At 38.6% G+C, this 19,050-nt stretch overlaps 1 protein-coding gene across 2 annotated transcripts in view; it reads right to left on the bottom strand.

Moving 5' to 3' along the window:
* Positions 1–19,050, bottom strand: part of ACER3 (alkaline ceramidase 3) — a 61,421-nt gene that overhangs the window by 21,996 nt on the left and 20,375 nt on the right. The window contains exons 2-6 of one of the 2 annotated variants that reach the window (XM_050891833.1): positions 18,294–18,404; positions 8,490–8,542; positions 4,260–4,312; positions 1,986–2,067; positions 790–825 (exon numbers count right to left, since the gene is read on the bottom strand). In XM_050891833.1, the coding sequence (XP_050747790.1) occupies positions 790–825; positions 1,986–2,067; positions 4,260–4,312; positions 8,490–8,542; positions 18,294–18,404 (335 nt within the window). The remainder of the gene's footprint in view (positions 1–789; positions 826–1,985; positions 2,068–4,259; positions 4,313–8,489; positions 8,543–18,293; positions 18,405–19,050) is intronic. The other variant, XM_050891841.1, reaches the window with a different exon arrangement.

The following is a 19,050-nucleotide window of genomic DNA, read 5'->3' as shown; positions in this document are numbered from 1 at the left end:
TGTCCTGCAAAGAGCTCAGTGCTTCTGCTTGGCAATTTTTCACCTGTTATCCCTAATCAAAAAATCATAAATGAGGGAATAATACTCATGGCCTACATAAACGAGCATGATTTCTAACCTCCTGTGAAGAGGCAAGTGATACAAGTCCTATCCCCACAGGCAGTGGATGCGTATTAATACTCTTGGGCTGCTACAAAAGGAACCTGTACCAAATATGCCATTAAGCCTGTAAGACCAGTCTTACATAACCCTAGATGTTATGTAGGGTTACAACCAGTCTGCTACATAACCCTAGAAGACATTCTGTGTTTAAATCCAGCTTGAATTTACACAAAGTAAAATTGAGCAGTTAAAAAAGCCAACAAACTAGTACGTTAAAGTGGAGAGAAGAACATGGCGCTAAGTCACCCAAGCCATGTTACGATGTCAGGTCATAGTTTCACAGCAGCTGCTAATGGAAAGAAGCGGACAAGGACTCACTAAGCCTTCCCTCCCGCACACACCTTAGCCCACAGCAAGGGTCACCTTGTTACACTCGCCACTGATGAAAACCACGTGAAATATTAGGTCAAATGGTAAAACACAACACGCATTAGACCATTCTAGTTTTTCAGGTCACCAAGTGAGAGGATGGTAACATGACAGGCAGCAATACTGTTTAAAGAAAAACCAAAAGGCAAATTGTGCTTGCCTTCTATCTTCCTTCCAGCTATAAAATCCTGTAAAACATTCCACTAAAACAGCATAGTTTAAAAACAAGATTAGCTTCTCCAACAGAGCAAGATTTACCTGATGGAATACAGGCTCTTTCAAATTTAAGTAAACCTGGAAAGATTAAAAAAAAAAAAAAAAAAAAAAGAGAGAAATGATTTGCAACAGAGAACGATCATAACATTATTCATCTAAATATTGCCAAGACTACTTCTGTCAGAATCAAGACATGAGTGCCTATCCATGCACCATTAAAGCTGATTAAACATTTGAAGTTTCCTCTGGCAAAACCTGAGGTTTTACTGTGGAATTATTTCAAATTAAGAAGCACAAATAGAGACATTAACATCTAAAATCTCCTCATTTAATAGAGTTGCAACACATACAAAAACAATTAGGATGCAGAAATTACCAGACACATTCTTGATATGCGTTGCAAGAAGAAAACGTACTCTACTTTGATTTGCTTTTATTAATGTTTTTGACAATGCTTTAACATTTCAATTAATTTTACAAAAAGCTAGTAGTTCTTCCTATTGTTAATGCAGTTCATTTAATTTCTGCTTTTGAACAGAGAAGGGCACTAGACCTTAGGCATAACGTGCTACAAGTGTAAAAAATTTTAGGAGGCACAGAAGAGAACAGGCAAGTATTTTGAAGGCAGAAGATACCATATAAGACCTTTTTTTTAAGAAATGGTTATCAATAAAAATAATGAAGGAGATTCCATCTGTGGTTGACAGCCAGCACAAAACTCATTTCATTCATAAAGGGAGCACACTGCACTGAGAAAGGGAATCAAGTTAGCCATGACACAGTTAAAATTCTTCTAACTTCTTTTAACAGCTAAGTTCCTTTCTTATTCTGGCTGTTGTTTTAAAACACCAGTCAATATCCTGGACTGTGTATCACAGTTCACTTTTTGAAGCCTGTTGAGCAGAATTATTCTTATTTCTGTAGATGAATTAAAGTGAGGGAAGATGAGGAACACGGCTTGTCCAAGGTCTCTTAACAAGTCTACGGTGACTGTTTTTCTCACATTCCTATTCTAGCAACTGGATTACTGCTTTTCTTCTTCATTTATTCTATACACTGGTTTAGACAGAAAGGTTTCATGTTTCTCTGGCCAGCACGTAATTCTCCCAACAAAAGAATAATTTGTCTGTCTTGACTGGAAGCGAGAGAGATTCAGTACTGCCTGTATAACATTCCTTCACTGGCAGGACAACTGTCAACCTACAGGTGAAAATGCCGTATTAGGAAAAGTTACTTACTATGCTGACTACGAAGCTGTATGTTATTAACAAGAAAAGCAGTGGATGATTGACTGTGTTCTTGTATTTGAAACATTCATACCTGGAACAGAACATAGAGGAGAGTGATAACATTCATCACTTACTATATAAAGGACACATTTTTCAAGGTATATTATCACAAAATTTGTGAGAAAATTGATCCAAATGAATCTTAGGCCCTTCAAGAAATTGTAACTCCTTCAATAAAGATGCGTCATTTTGATATAAAAATTCACACTTTTACCAATAAATGTTTTTTAAAACATCTAGTGCAAAAAACCCCCCCCAATAAGCTCATGCATATAAAAAAAACTCAGTCAGTGGAAAGAGTCTGGGAAGAAGAAGCATTTTCAGAAGGTGCTTAAGGGGTGATAATGGATGGCAAATTAGAAATGAGTTTAAAATGCAATACAGCTGCCAAAAAACATCACATCTGTGAGCTAAAGGCAGCGTGGGAAAGGGACTGCCTTACAAAACAGTGAACTCTTGAGATTTGTTAAAATGCAGATTGTTTATGGCTTTACTACAGTCGTAGTGCAGTAAATTTGCTAGATTGGGTACTGGTAGAAGTGGAAGGTAGAAACAGCTAATTGCTCCCAGTATGTAAAACAACTCATTAAAATTAGCTTCACAATCTCTACACCACGTTTCAGTCACAGTTGTGATGGAATTACACACACACATCCCAGACTGTATCTCCATCAGAAAAAAGGTCCAAAAAAACCAACAAAAATGAACTTTGAAAAATACAAAATCATTAGGGCTAGAGGAAGTTGTCTATATAACTCCAAGTTACATCTGCCTAGTTTATTTGTTTATAAACTTTTGGAAACAGACATCATAATGGATAAATAAAAGGAAACGAAGAAAAAACATGTAGGAATATCTGGGGGGGGAAAAAAAAAAATCTACAAGACAGCACTATGTGCTACATTGCAAAATGGCTTGCCAAAGTAATTACACAGCTTGAGAGTCAGTAGGACTGAATGAGGTATAAGGGAATGTCCTGTGCAGAACCACCCCACCACCTACCTTCAAGAAAACCAAAACGATTATTAAAGGCCTCCCAAACTAAACATTAGCTCATTCTTCAGAACACTTTAATTACTACCAAACATACATACACAGAATCTTATTAGAGCTATAAATGCAGTAACCGACTTCAGTGCTTTTGAAGATAATAGAGTAACCATTGCACAAAATAAGTGTGGTTATTTTTTTAAACAGATTTTTATAGCCACTTCTCATCCTTTTCCCCAACCACATTCAAATCAGACAAAATAAATGCAAAGGCAATTTCAAGGAGATGGGGAGCTACAATAGAAATATTTCCACTAACAGAGGCATTATGATTCTGGTCCTGAGTTTGCACAAATCATACTAATGTATGAATCACAAACTGATGGTGATTTCCACGAATGTGGGTTTAGTCCTATAGCATCCCATCTCCATTGCAAGCTACGAGTAATCTTCACCAAAGATATTCCAGTTTTCAACAGCTGAATATTTGATATGTTCAAAAGCAAAAAGACAAAAAAAATTGTCTTTTTGTCTGCAACAAGTTGATTTATCATTTGGATTTTCCAAGTGACAGAACAAATCATGTTAAATCCAGGCCTCGCAGCAACAGGCAAGAAAAAGCCAACTTACAGTATCTTTACAGTGGCCAAACGCTACATTGCTCGCAAAATTAAATGGGAGAAAACATCCTGGCATGGCATTAAGCTGTCATGCATGTTCCAAGATACTCTCCATAAAATATGCACTCAACTCTTCATAAAGTCTTTTTTCTTTAATTTTCCAGATGAGTGGAAAGCAGGTTTAACCAGAAATCCGAAATTTGCATTTGGAGTCAGACTACATCATAGAAATACAGCTGAAACAAATTACAAAGTTGATAATTTTGTAGGCATTACTGAAGTTGATTTTATTATGTCTGCTGTTTACATACCAAGTAACACTGAGCTCTGGTTGTATACTACACAAAGCCTTTAACAAGAATTATTTTTTTTTCCTGCTAAAAAAACACTGGTAAAACATCTCTAAATTAGCAAAAACTCGGACTAAAGCCAGCCTGGTGCTCTAATGGCCAAGTCATAATGCTGTACTGCTAGCAAAACTGAGATCTCACTGAAATCATCAGAAGCTTCAGTGTCAGCCTCACTATACACTAGATTGGGCTTCACAGATTCTACATTTCAAAAGTTAGGATTTCATAAATACTCAGAAAAAAAACATTTAACAAATACTTACAGGCAGTAGACAAACACACAACAACTGTATATCATTGGCAGTTCATCCAACAGCTACAAAAAGCAGAGACATCAAAACATGAAAACTACTTTTAACTCACACGCTTGTGTAAGTTAAATAAGGAAAGATAAGTCTTAAGAAAACAGGAGTTTTTAAGTCATTTGGATATCCACCTTCTTGACTGTACTTCAGTCTGCAGCAGCATCAAACCCTATTCAACTACTGAAAGCTTGCTGCATTAATAAGCTTATTACTCTGAATCTTTTGAATATTACGTTTCATAAAAAGCCCACGCCTTCAAAGAATCATGCCATTTTTGCTGTTCATACCTCTTGAAACATTTATAAGAATCAGTTTTGTAAAGTCAGATTGAATAAGACCACCCCATTTATAGCCGGCTCAATACAGCCAGTAGCATTTTCTTACTTCTGTACAAACCACAGAGAAACTGAAATAAGTTTTTTCCATAACAAAATAGAACTTTAGCCCATTAGGAAGTACCTTGCAATGTGCTCGCATGTTTACTTCCTAATTTTGGAAATTTCTCACATTGTTTTAATTCAGAGACAGGGGTTTTTTGTTTGTTTGTTGTGGGGTTCTTAGTTTGTTTTTTTTTTTCCCCAAATTATGACTGCCGTATAATGTTTTATTGTCTTAAATAATTTTTATACTTTGGGAGATGACTGGCGTGTTACAGCTAAAACAGTTATTTCTCCAGGAACTTGCCACCTTAATGGAGATGGAATTAAAACAGTAATCACAAGAGAGGTGATTTCTCAAGAACAGGTACACTCAAAATTGTCATTTACTTATCTTTAGAGGGAAAAAAAACCAAAAATCATAGCATAATTTTCTTCTAAAACTTTTCTCAAAGAACATTAACAAATTCCTGCTCATAAATATATAGTTAAACTTACCTCCTTTTATGAAGGACTGAAAATCATGAAAATGCAAAAGCATACAAATAGATCAATGAAGATCCACTACCTCTGATTTCTAATATGTTAAGCAAACGTTAATAGTTACGCATCTTAGAATTGTTACACCAGGTTTGACTCTTTCCTAAGAAAAACAAGAACTGTATGCAAACAAGATTTTGATCTTTTTCCATCATCACTCTGAAAGTTGTTGATGGCCATGCCTGTACAGAAGTTAGCTTCCTACTACTGGTTCAGGGTACTTAACAAGTTCACAACCACCTTTTTCTGAATAATGAGACACGTTAAGAGCAATAGCAGCTTACACAAACTCTTTTATAAAGCCAGCCTGATTCTGCTTGGTTTGGGAGAACTTTTCTAACTGTACAGGCAAAACCTTTCTTTTAGTTTTGAAATTTCACATTGGGAAAAAAAAAAGTGATCTAGTTCTTTACAGAAGGAGAGAGATGTATTATCCTGAGTGTGAACTATTAGCTTTTCGTGGTTTTGATCATAGAAACTCCAGGAAATGTTTCACAATACTGCTAAACAGATCTACTGACTAGCTGCCACTGAAAGGGCAGGTCTTGCTTCTTCACCCCCACTCCTTCTCCCGAGTGAGGCAGTCACGCTCATCTGACCCACGGTGAACCAGTTCCAATAGCTGATCCAGCACACAACTAACCTTGCAGAAAAAGGTCTAAATCCCTGAATCCACGCATTATAGGGTCAGAGACCGCAACAGCTAGCACAAACAAAGTATCAGGAACATAGATGGCAGCTGAAGCTAACAGGCGTGTTAGGTGGCACCTTGCCATCACATTAGTTTATCTTTGCTGTGATGCCTTAGAGAGGAAAAAATAGAAGCAATAGCTGAATTCAGCTTTATACTAACAGTTATAAGTTCAGTGATATGCTTTACCAAGTCTGACAGGAATCAGCTGCAGGATTAATTCATGCAGCTCTTTAAGAGTGCGAGTCATTTAAGGCCTCATAAAAGAAAAAGGGGGTAAAAAAAGAATAAGAAATACAATATAGCGAAATTTTTCAAATTTGGACAGCTGATTCCACTCTTAAGTTCATATGCGGGCAGCATCTCAGGGACATAATGGTAACATTAAAGAGCCTCTCAAAAGATCCTACTTAGAATTTGCTTGCAAAAGACAATGGCTTCTGTATCCAAAGGAATTAATGCTTCCACAAATACTGTCAACAGCATGTCTGAACATGTCTGAACAATGAAGAAACATGGATAGAAGGAAACCTGGTGAGCCGATTTTGCTGGTTAAATAAGTATTTTGGATTCTTGAGGAATGCACAATCAAGCAGATTCCCATAAAAATAAGAGAAAGAGAGATGATCGCTTCAGAAGTATTCTAAATAACTGCTTTCAAGAACAGAAGCTTTCACATTTCTCTTCAGCAATCTGAATTGACCATTTACAGTATTAAAATTGCAGAACAAATGTAAAAAAAAATCTCTTCAAACAGCTATCAATGCTGACTTTTAATCACAACAAGAGATAAAGTGAATAAGAAAAGACTATTTACTGATTGAAACGTCTCCTCTATGGTGATTCGTGAGCTAGCAGAGTAATTATGGGCCACTGGTTGATTTCACTTGGCTGCCAAAATAAGTGTACTTTCTCTGCCTCACACAAAGCCAACACCAGTTGGAAAGATGATGCAAGACAATCCTGCTCCCCTCTCATACGCTTCTGCCCACCCCTTACTCACCACAGTTCATAGGCCCCTTACTTGTTCTGATGCAACACCAGAACTACATGGTAAGTAGCATCAAAGTGACTTGGATTAAAATAGCCTCCACACCAAAGGAAAAAAAAAAAAAAAATCACATAAGAATGTTTTAAGCCTGGATCATTTTAATGATCTGGGTTTCAGGGTGGCCTTGCTCACCTCTGCATCAGTGTAAGAAAGAGGATTTGAAACACTGGCAGGGTTGGGAACAAGCAGCTGAGGGAAGAGAGATGAAAAGGTGGAAATTCAAGGCAGTTTCACCGCTGAAGAGAATATAGGTAAATCACACCTCAATTTGGGAGGGAGTGGTGAAATGGATAGAGAAATCACCTTTTTCATGCCAAGAAAAGCACCAAATATTCTTACATGGTGGCAACAGTATGGTCCATGCAGGCTGACAGTCACCAGCACATGCCAGAGATACAAAACAGAGCATTATGGAGGCAAACATCACTGCAGATTGTAATTCAGTTCAAGTTTAAGACATCTAACTTTTGGTGTCCACACATGCAGTGTCTCAGGTCCCATTATGATCAGTAGAAATGCAGGACTCAGTTCAGTTGCCACGGCATAGGCGCCTAATGCCATCTGAGATGCTCTGTCATCTCCAGTACACCCATCCAAGACTGGCAGATGTGACAGGGGGATCTAAGAGACCTGCACCTTTGAGGGATCGCAGCTGGAGGCCAGACAGAACACTCACAGGGTCTAAAATGACACTAAACACCTAAATGAATACTATTCAAGTTAAGACTGCCAATGGAGTCTGGAGAATGAGGCAACCCAGCTGACTGGCTCTCTAAACTCCACTGACTTAACTGTACTTCCATTGACTACGGTGGGAGCACAGGCTTCCAGCACACACTTTTAAATGCAGGTTTCTTAATTTTGAACTGAATCCCACTTTACCCTGACTTTTATTCAAAAATTAATTTCCTTTATCTTCTCAGACCTAAAACAGGACAACATGACAAGACTCCTTGTGTCCCTTTTGAAAACAGGAAATACCAGGACCAAATCCCTATGCCCAGTAATTTGTTACAGAATGCCTTCTACATGAGAATAAGAGAGAGAGAGAGGAAGACTCAACTATTGCTATCAGAAGATACTGATTTCAGTATTAATGCTACAGGTACATCTAGATAAATAAAAAACATAATAGAAAACATTAAGATGGAAAAAAGGATACAATAAATAACAGTAACTCTAGTCTCTACTGCGTGCTATTAAGCCAAAGCTGTACGAATTTTAAAATAACAACTCAAATAAAAAGATAGTATGATTTCCCAAAGGATAAAGTGTCTTCTACCAACGTAAGCAATTGATTATAGCTCTTACTTTAGATGCAAGTATATATTCCTGTATATCTATCAGTGGAAAATATCTAATGAAACAAGACCTGCGCTACTCTCTTGTTGAGAGCAGGAGTCATGTAAAATGATACTTAAGGTAGATTAGCTCATGTCATATGAATTTCATCTAGTCAAGAAATGGCAATATGACTATATAGTGAGATACACACACAAAATGATTCACAGCTACTTATCAATACTCACCTGCATTTCATACTTCAGGGTCATGTGGAAGCACCAGGATCCCAATCCCACAGCTGAAAACAAATCAAAACTATGGTTAGCATAAGAGTCTACATCTAAAACTTTCAGGTACATTAACTTAAATGCATGAACTTTACCGGGAAAGAAAATTAGAACATCAGCATCCCATTTCAGGGGCAAACTCCCAGTTTTCCACAGCCTTCTACTTCACAGTTTAGTCACCCAGTGATGTCCTTGAATTATGCTTTTTGCGGGGTGGGTGTCCTCTTTCCCTCCTCTCAATACTGTCTCCTGTGAACTGGTGTAATCTCAATGAGGACAGGAGTGGAGGGAACCCAGAATGAATGGAACATTATCATTCTATTTCTCTTTTTCTTTTTTTATTTTAAGTACATTAAGATTTATCTGTCTCAATCCTTCTGTAACGCAAAGGTTCATTCAACTGCTAGTACTCCTGAAAACCTGTGATATTTCTGCATATTGTCCCGTTCTAAAAGGTAAATTTTACAAGGAGCTTTTTGTCAGCTCTAGAAGCAGAAATGAATTGCTAATAGAACTCAGAACTAGACATTCAGGGTAAACAAACAAAACCCACACAGTATGGATTAGTTTTGTGAAACAAGATCACCATTTCCGAGCCTTCTTCTTGGAAGCTCATCCTTCCATGTAATGATTTCTATTTATTTGAAATACTTTATTTTTAAACTCTGAATTTACTTCTGAAATTAATTTATGAGATATATACTTTACCTATACACAGCTTTTTCAGTTAGACAAGGACAATTTTTATTTGAAGTTAGATTTCACTGTTTAGAGCAAAGCTGGTAGAGTATTTAATGTATCACTCATTACTTTGAAATGTTATCAGTTAAACACTCTCATTAAGCACTAGCTCATTTTTATTTTGCAAGAACAAGTACATTAATGCGATGTCTTGTCTTCCTCCAAGAAATTATGTCTTACCTCAGACTCTAGTTTCAGAGAAAGCCAAGTAATTTGCACTCAAGCCTTGATCACTGGGTAGTGCTGCCATGCATTGCTGCAAGAGCATAACCTTTCCTACACACAACAGCTAGATTTCACTGATGGATAAACAGACCTCTATCTAACAAACTGCATTTTGTAAAGGATTCCCAAGACAGTTGATAGACATGTCTGGAGATGTTTCTTTAGATGCTATTAGACTAGAATTGTGATTATTACACGTACTCAATGAAATACCTAAGCATGTAACTTTACTGAAACATAAAACTGTAATACAGCTACATTTAAAAACGTATTGCCAAATACTTTAATGTCATTAATTCTCTGGGAGAATTAAGCATGGCTGTCTACCAGAACATAAACAACCATATGCACTTCTGTAAGTTCTGATTAAATTGTTTTGCTTCTGAAAAATCTTTCCAAACAATAAGCAATAACTGTTTTTCACCTTCATTGAGAATTTAATGAGAAATTCTCATAGCCATTTTTCTATGTATACAGAATATATTACAACTACTGTTCATTCTGAAGAAAAACAACCATTAAGATTGTCATTAAAACAGTACCATCCATTAACCTGGCTGTCACAGTGATTTCAGCATCTTCATGACACAAACTCTTACAATTTGTAACAAGTGTAATTTTCAAATATGGGCAAAATTGTTGCCTAAGAAGTTTCAAATTATTTTAATTTAATTAAATATATTGTTGGAGGGGGTTGTTGGTTTTGGGTTTTTTTTTGGGGGGGGGGTTGTTGATGTTATTGGGGTTAATAAATCTCAACAATCAGCTACTGAACTACTCCCCTTCCTCCTATATGATTAGGAGCACTTATTTCTAGATTATTTTTCCTCTCCAGTCTTTGCAAAAATCAAGAATGCTGCAGATATTAGTGTTTCAGGTCATTAATCCCACGACTACAATTAATTCCTAAAAATACTAAAAATCCTCTTGTTTCTGTGTAACGATCACACTTGGAGTTTCTTTGATTATGCAATTTTACTACGCATTGGAGAACGATGCTTTAGCTATATTGTGTAGCAATAAAATAGTTACCTGAAACAAGAAAACTTTACAGGGACTCATCATATGGTCCTTCCTAGAATAAAAACCTCTACTGGAAAAGTCTGTAATACTGCTTGCTGCAATCTTGACAGAGCTCATGAACACAGTCAAGTCTGTCTGGTATTTAAGTGCATTCAGCAGATAACCCAGGATGTTACATGACTAGAAATTATGTGACTAGATTATTCATCAGATGACACTCTCCCTCTCAAGACTGCACAGACAACATTTCCTCAAACACTACTGTGGTAACTATGCACAACAGCACCTTTTTGAAGAGATGGTTTAAATGAAGACTAAAGAATGCAACGTGATTCTTTACATATCCCATTTATACCTGCTTATTGCAGACGCATAACTTAAAAAGGTATGTTTTATATTGCAGAGGGATAACTTAAAAATGTTTTACATCTAGACATCGAATGAGCTAAGAATCAAGTTTCTCATTTGCTACCTTTAGCATACGTTATATCTTAACACAGAATTGTGCAAAAAGCTTCATGAATCTGTTCAAAAAGGAGGAAGAAGGAAACTGCATTAAGAGATGATGAACTGAACTGCAGCAGCTGAAGCATGTGTCATACTCTGCTTCACTAACATCACTATATAACTGGCAAACTTCAGCAGAAGGGAACTAATATCTAATCCCGCACTCACTGGGCCAAGAGCTGTGCTAGTCAGAGTTGCTATCTCGTGGCTTAATGCAGGGTTAGTGTTTGGTGCTGAAAACATCGCAAAGTAAAAAGAAGAAACGTCTATCACATGCCAAGGATTGCAAGGAAATCTTTATTTCCTCTGCTATGCCTGGAGCACATTACCTTTTTGTCACACTTGAAGTCTAACTTGTAAACTTACAAGGGGCTTAACATGTATTTGTCTCCAGTAAATAGTGGTTTAATACTTAAGCTCAAATGTCTTCACATGTAGCTTCTACCTGCAGTTCTACAGGAATGCAGCTATCTTTAGATATATTTCTCATCACATAACTTCAGGATCAAGACATTTCTGAGGAATATTTACTTCACAAAAACTATTACTGCAATGAGGCATTCTACCAGCTTTGTACTTTTCCAAATATGAGTGAACATGATCACCGCAATTACACCAATTTTCAATAGACGCAACTTTCCCATACAGCCATTGACAAACTGAGCAATAGATTTGCTCCTTATCTTGGGGTTACAGTTTTCATTTTAGCTGCTTCCTTTTGCAAAGGAGCTTAACCCACTAAAAGCTGCATATCGGTTGGGAAGTTTTAACACCATCTGAAGCAATACCATTTCCTCTCTAACTACTGTAACTCACTTTTCATAGATACTACAAGTCACTCAGCATTTTTACATCAACGAACCTCTCGAGTTACAGGGGATATACATAAATTATGTATTAAGCACAGAAGACGCATTAAGTCACAATATTATGAGATCAGAATAGCACTTAAAAAGACTGGAAATGCAAAGTCAGGTTAGCTGCTATATGTAGACTAACATGGTCTTTTTTGTCCTGCAGCAAACACAATGTGTGGTTACTGCCAGTTGATAAAACAGTTGTGTTAGTGATGATGTAAAAGCAATGCATCTGCAAACTTTACTTCATACACAGTTATTTCACTGTGCTTCAACACCATCAAAGACTTCAAGGCAATATCCATGCTAGAAATAATATGGCATTATACATGAGATCCAGCTCCATATATGAACCATATATGGATTTGAACCCTAGAGGGACACAAATATCCTCTACGAATTTTTCAATAGTTTTAGGAAGAATCAGAAGTATCACAGAATCAGTGATAATTCATTTCGATGTAAGACTATCCATCAGCATTCAAAATTCTTATCGTAAGCCTAAAGCCTTTATAGAAAAAGCAGTTTATTAGGATTTCATAGACGTGGCTTGACTTTAAACTGTACAGGCACTGTATGAAAACATTCTGAAGGAAGGACGCTCCAGATGCAAACACCTTTCTTTAGGTATCTACACATGAACTCGGTGTCAAAGCTTCCACTAAAGAGAACAGCATTATAAGGAGTAATTCAGCTGGCCGAATATAAGGGGATATTTTAGGATGAGCCAAATGATTCTGTAGGCTTTACTGACTGCAGTGGGAGACAGACACTTCTGCACGGGTAGACACACATGTTTAGGTGTTTGAATCTGGACCTAAATTCCACCTATGGTTTCCTACAATGATAGAACTGAACTAAAGATAAACAACATCATACTGCATCATAAACTGTCAAAGAATGAAACAAGACGAAAAAGTAGAATTAAAGGAACAATTTTTATTGAATTATTTTGTTTTATAATGGTTTCCCTCCACAGCGTAGGAGACAGGAGAGACCCTGGTTACGCCAAGGGTACAGCTCTACAAGTAAACTCGAGCATGGCTGGGACTGTTCCCAGACACTATAATGCAACCGTCTGCGCTAGCGAATTGTTAGAACAGTCTGCGGCGTGAATCTGGCCTGTTCCAACTGGCACTCTCCCCGAGCAGCTCCCAGGCACAGCCCAGCAGCCAGAAGAGTCCAGGGCCTGTGCCCAGCAGGGAATTTGTATGCGGTCACCTTGTTTTGGAGGTTGAGACGAACAGTCACAGGCTGTTCCATGCTACTTGGCTTCAGCACTCAGGAATGTTTGTGAGCACATTTGATTTACTAACGTTGACATGGCCTAAGCATCTTCTCTACAGCTGGTAGGTAAGAATAAGGGAATTAACTTTGACCGAAGGGCTTCTAACAACTATTTTCACAGACACAGAGTTTCACTGGAAGTGAAGTTTAGTAAGGTGTTTATGAGCTCCTATGGCTATGTCTAACACAGAAGACTTTTTGCATCCTTTTTTTCCTCCACTTTGGCACAGCTTAAATGACTGAACCCTATTAAACAGGCCAAAGAAATACAAAACAGAACAATCCTTCCAAATTTCAAGTAAAGCATCTAATATGTGTAACTCCATTGACTGCTTTTTCTTATCTTCTTAGGTCTAAAACAGTTACACACTCTTTATATATATATATATATATGTTGTGGTTTGACCCCAGCCAGCAACTAAGCACCATGCAGCCACTCACCCTTCCCGCCACCCAGTGGAATGGGGAGGAGGACTGGGGGGGGGGGGAAGTAAAACTTGTGGGTTGAGATAAGAACAGTTTAATAACTAAAGTAAAATAAAATATAATACTATCTAATAATAATAAAATAATAATTGTAATGAAAAGGAATATAACAAAAAAAAAAAAGGAGAAATAAAACCCAGGAAAAGACAAGTGATGCACAATGCAATTGCTCACCACCCGCTGACCGATGCCCCAGCAGCGATCCGCCCCTCCCGGCCAACTCCCCCCAGTTTATATACTGGGTATGATGTTCTATGGTATGGAATAGCCCTTTGGCTAGTTCGGGTCAGCTGTCCTGGCCATGCGTCCTCCCAGCTTCTGGCATACATGCTTGCTGGCAGAGCATGGGAAACTGAAAAAATCCTTAACATAAGATAAGCGCTACTTAGCAACAACTAAAACATCTGTGTGTTATCAACAGTATTCTCAGACTAAATCCAAAACACAGCACTGTACCAGCTACTAAGAAGAAAATTAACCCTATCCCAGCCAAAACCAGGACAATATATATTTATTTTTTTTTTAGAATCAGACCCTTCTAGGATATGAATCATTTGGGAATCATACTTTCCCAGGACGCATGAGGAAATGACATATGGTAGAACCTGATACAATCCCACAGCGTCATAAGGAACCATCCAAAACCAACTGCTTATTCTTTGAGGCAGTGACAGTCCGATGATTTGTTCCACCTACTTCATGAGATGCTAATTGCTTAAGATTATTCTTCATAATTTATAGGTTGATTAAATAGTTCTCTAAAGCTTAAAAATCATATCCAGTTCCTACTGAGTTCATTGACAACATGCCCTTTGAGCTGAAAGGCAGCAGAAATAAGGGCTGAGAACAGTGTGCTGTATCTCAAAGAACTTGCTGAAAAGTGCAACTCAGTTTCAGCACCAGTATGAACAAGAAATTTGAGCAGTTATTTAGAAATCCCCTTTCTTGTCCTGCCAACTTTGGATCTTAGCATGTATGTGAAATGAACAGTGCTTCCCTAATTCAAAATGCATTTGGTTCAAAGAGGAAATAAATGTCAACAACAGAAATTGTGGGGTATAAAGTGAAGCAGTGAACATGGAGTGGTAAAACACAAAGGAACTGACAATCAGCTAAATGTCTGGAAGCATCCAAAAGAAACAGCTGATTTGGATCAAAATAATGTCTAGAAACAACACTTCTTATGTTCTCAAATGCTAACAGATTTAATTTTAATGTCCGCTTTGACAGCTGTCTTTTAACATCTTGTAAAATCTCAGTAATGATTCAAAGTTGTTAAAACCCAACTAAAGTACCCTCCCTTCCACCCCCACCTTCATAGCAGAATTGTTAAAGAATTTCTACTTTAACAAAACAACCCTTAGACCCTGCTAGCTAGTTAGAAGCTCTGCTATATGGTCTTTAATGAAGCACGGTGCCTGAAGTAAAATCAGAAGTTTGTGTTAAATCCACTATCCCTTTGCAGATTAAGTCTATACTTGTTCGTTACAAATTAAGTAAATAGAGTAAAATCTGTTAATAAATAAAACTACTGTAAGGGAAAGAATTCTCTGGTACTTTCTTACAAAAAGAAATTTCTGTACACTTACTCTATCTCCACTTCAGTATGCTTCTCATTTGAGTCACACGCACAGAAAGAATGTCAATGTTCCTGGCACATTTCAACTATATTTAAAATTCTGTGTATCTTCTCATTTGCTGCCTTTATTCTGTAGTAGAACAAATGTTAAGAGGTTTGTGATTCCAAACCATCCTGTTCTTCACTGAGAAACTATAAAGCCTCCTATATTCCTTTACATCTTTCAACTGCTGTAAAACAGTCCAGCGTTACAAATACTGAAGCAGAGACAGAACAGAAGAGAAACATTTTGGGGAGTGACCTTTAACGTTAGGTTCCAACATATGAGATAAAAATCAAGCCATGCAAGCATTTATCACTTCAGACAGGAGTCAAAGGCATCCCAGTCACAGATGAGCAGAGCCCAGCTGGAACTCAGGACTGCCCTCCAGCACTGCTGTCAAATACGCAGGCTGAACTCCCCTTCATGAACACGAAGAACAGTATAAAACTGAAGTCCATGGTATTTACTGTGATCAAAGACAGACTTTTTTTTTTCTTTTTTAAACATTTTAAACATTGAACCGTATATGAGAAATGCCCACTCAGGGCAGTCTTGGTGTGAGAGCCTGACATTCTGGTCAGATAGTGGCACACTTTGTCCATCATGAAGCGTCACTGACAGAGATAGCCACAAGTTATGGTGAAGACTGAGTCTCAAACTGTGGTGGGTTGACCCTGGCTGGATGCCAGGTGCCCACCAAAGCCGCTCTATCTCTCCCCCTCCGCAGCCGGACAGGGGAGAGAAAATATAACGAAAGGCTCGTGGGTCGAGATAAGGGCAGGGAGATCACTCACGAATTACCGTCATGGGCAAAACAGACTCGACTTGGGGAAAAAAATTAATTTAATTTGTTACCAGTCAAATCAGAGTAGGATAATGAGAAATAAAACCGAATCCCAAAAACCCCTTCCCCCCACCCCTCCCTTCTTCCCAGGCTTAGCTCCCAATTTTCTCTACCTCCTCCCCCCGAGCGGCGCAGGGGGACAGGGAATGGGGGTTTGGGTCAGTTCATCACACGTTGTTTCTGCCGCTCCTTCCTCCTCAGGGGGAGGACTCCTCACACTCTTCCCCTGCTCCAGCGTGGGGTCCCTCCCACGGGAGACAGTCCTCCACCAACTTCTCCAACGTGAGTCCTTCCCACGGGCTGCAGTTCTTCACGAACCGCTCCAGCGTGGGTCCCTTCCACGGGTGCAGTCCTTCAGGAACAGACTGCTCCAGCGTGGGTCCCCCACGGGGTCACAAGTCCTGCCAGCAAACCTGCTCCAGCCTGGGCTCCTCTCTCCATGGGGTCCACAGTCCTGCCAGGAGCCTGCTCCAGCACAGGCTTCCCACGGGGCCACAGCCTCCTTCGGCATCCCCCTGCTCCCTGGCCTACGGCTGCGTGGAGCTGCGGGACCTCCATGGGCTGCCGGGGACAGCCTGCCTCACCATGGTCTTCCCCACGGGCTGCAGGGGAATCTCTGCTCCGGCGCCTGGAGCACCTCCTCCCCCTCCTTCTTCCCTGCCCTTGGTGTCTGCAGAGCTGTTCCTCTCACATCTTCTCACTCCTCTCTCCGGCTGCAATTACTGTTGCACAGTAACTTTTCCCCTTCTTACATATGTTACCCCAGAGGCGCTGCCACTGTTGCTGATAGGCTCGGCCTTGGCCAGCGGCGGGTCCATCTTGGAGCCGGCTGGCATTGGCTCTGTCGGACATGGGGGAAGCTTCTAGCAGCTTCTGACAGAAGCCACCCCTGTAGCCCCCCCCGCTACCAAAACCTTGCAATGCAAACCCAATACACAAACACAGAGTTTTACTTTTTTTTTTTTTACGTTTCAAAAGAATGGCAGTATAGGATACTTTGATTCAAGAACATGCAGAGAGTCAACTTCAGCAAACACACACCGTTTCTTTCCCTGTCTTTTTAAAAGTAAACCCTGACCTTCAAGAATTCCTTCCGCCAAACTATTTTATACTGAGACAAAAATGAATAATTACTCAAAACCATAAAAAGCCTCCAAATGGCTATTTGGAAAGTGTTCAGACAGCATCCAAAGCTGTACATTGTTGTTGCTTATCCTTCACACATATCAGCAAAGCTGAGGTAACTGAAAAACCATGAAGTTGTACCTAGTATATGTTACAGTTTAATTGGCATCAAGAATATATTTAGCATATGGATATGTGGTTTTTGACAATGTTTGTCTAAATACATAAGTATGCCAATCTTAAGTAACATTTAGAATAAACCAATCTCTTACCACTGAGAAGACTGGGGAAGCTAGCCTCCACAGAGATAGGAGCTATAGCAAACATAGAAATCCTGTGATTTCACAGAATTTCTGTGTTTCTACTTTGAGACCCGACTGCCAAATCTGAACCGTCTTCAAACATCTTCTTTTTTCATAAGGAACGTGACTTCTAGTTGCATAATTAACATTTTAAAGGAAGTTGGTTCTTTTCTGGACTCTGCTGTTTTAGAAAAAACAGACTGCCCTTAAGTTCACCTATGCACGAATGTCACACTGTTCTTCCATCTTTGCAAAACTTCCCAGATATGATGGCAGTTAAGTTGTTGGGTGATACATGCCAAAGAGGAACTGAAAACAAATTCAAACTCATGAAGAATGCTTTTCCAGTTCCTTCGAGATCTTGGCCATTTCTTGTATTACTGTTCCATACAAACGTCACAAAAATATTAATATAGTGTGAAACTGTTTGGAAGTAGGACACACAAGACATCTTCTGTAAATCATCATAAAAGGACACAGTAAGCTAAGATGCACTGAGCAGGACTTAAAGCCAGAAAAGGATCGCTTTAAAATCTCATAATGTTATTTAGTGAGTTCTAACTTCACGTCCTTCCAACAAACACCAATTTTCTGTAAACGTTAACAAGTATAACAAATCGAGGTTTATGTTTCACACACACAGTATTTGGATTTAACTACTTGGTTTATTAATATTTGGATATTGTTCATTGCACATCTGAGCTCTCTTTATAATGAAAGAGCAAATTAAGTTTTACACATACCTGTAAGACACAAATATGCAGCTAAATACCGTTTTTCAAGGCCATCTTTATAGGTCTGAATCGCACCATAGATTGGAGGTAGAATGAAAATCAGGTTACTCACTGTGTTCCCTGTAGGACAGAAACCAAAAGCAGAGATTTAGAATTGGGTACTATGCACTTTAAATAAATAAAGCTGTGTTCACGCAATAAAGACAGGTTCAACAGTTTTCATCCAGAAAGCTACACCTTTTCAGAAGTTGTCTTCTGCTTTCACACATAATACAAAGTTAAATTTTGGTACAACACAGTTAACTACTTGAAGGCTAAGAGCATTTTAACTCTTTTGTCTTTTTTTCCACACGTATGGATAGTAATAAAATACTAATTTAGCTAAAAAGTTTGACTTAGATGGTGCTTACTTTCTTGGCAGGAGGCAGAAAAATAGTTACCTTGATTGCACAGGTCATGAATTAAAACCCAGTTCCTTAAGGAGATATAAGCCCCAAATAGTTCAAGCCTGGTATTTTAAGAGAGCTGTGTGTTTGGGTGTTGTTTTCTTAAACCTATTCTTGGAACTCTCTCCTCCACACTCCCTTCAGATACTTTAAGGTCACCGAGTGACTCATTCCCAAATGAAACCAGTTCAATCTTTACTATGAGTGTGCTAGTCACTGTGCACACACAGAACAAGCCGGATGGGATGCTACATCACAGATCGTACGATAAGGAATAGCAAAAAGTTAGATGGCACTACTGGTCAGCATGATAGGCAACT

Source organism: Gymnogyps californianus, chromosome 1 (genome assembly GCF_018139145.2).
Source record: "Gymnogyps californianus isolate 813 chromosome 1, ASM1813914v2, whole genome shotgun sequence".
NCBI classification, from domain to species: Eukaryota; Metazoa; Chordata; class Aves; order Accipitriformes; family Cathartidae; genus Gymnogyps; species Gymnogyps californianus.
Note: the sequence above shows the minus strand (reverse complement) of the source record. Positions and strands in the feature narration are given on the sequence as shown.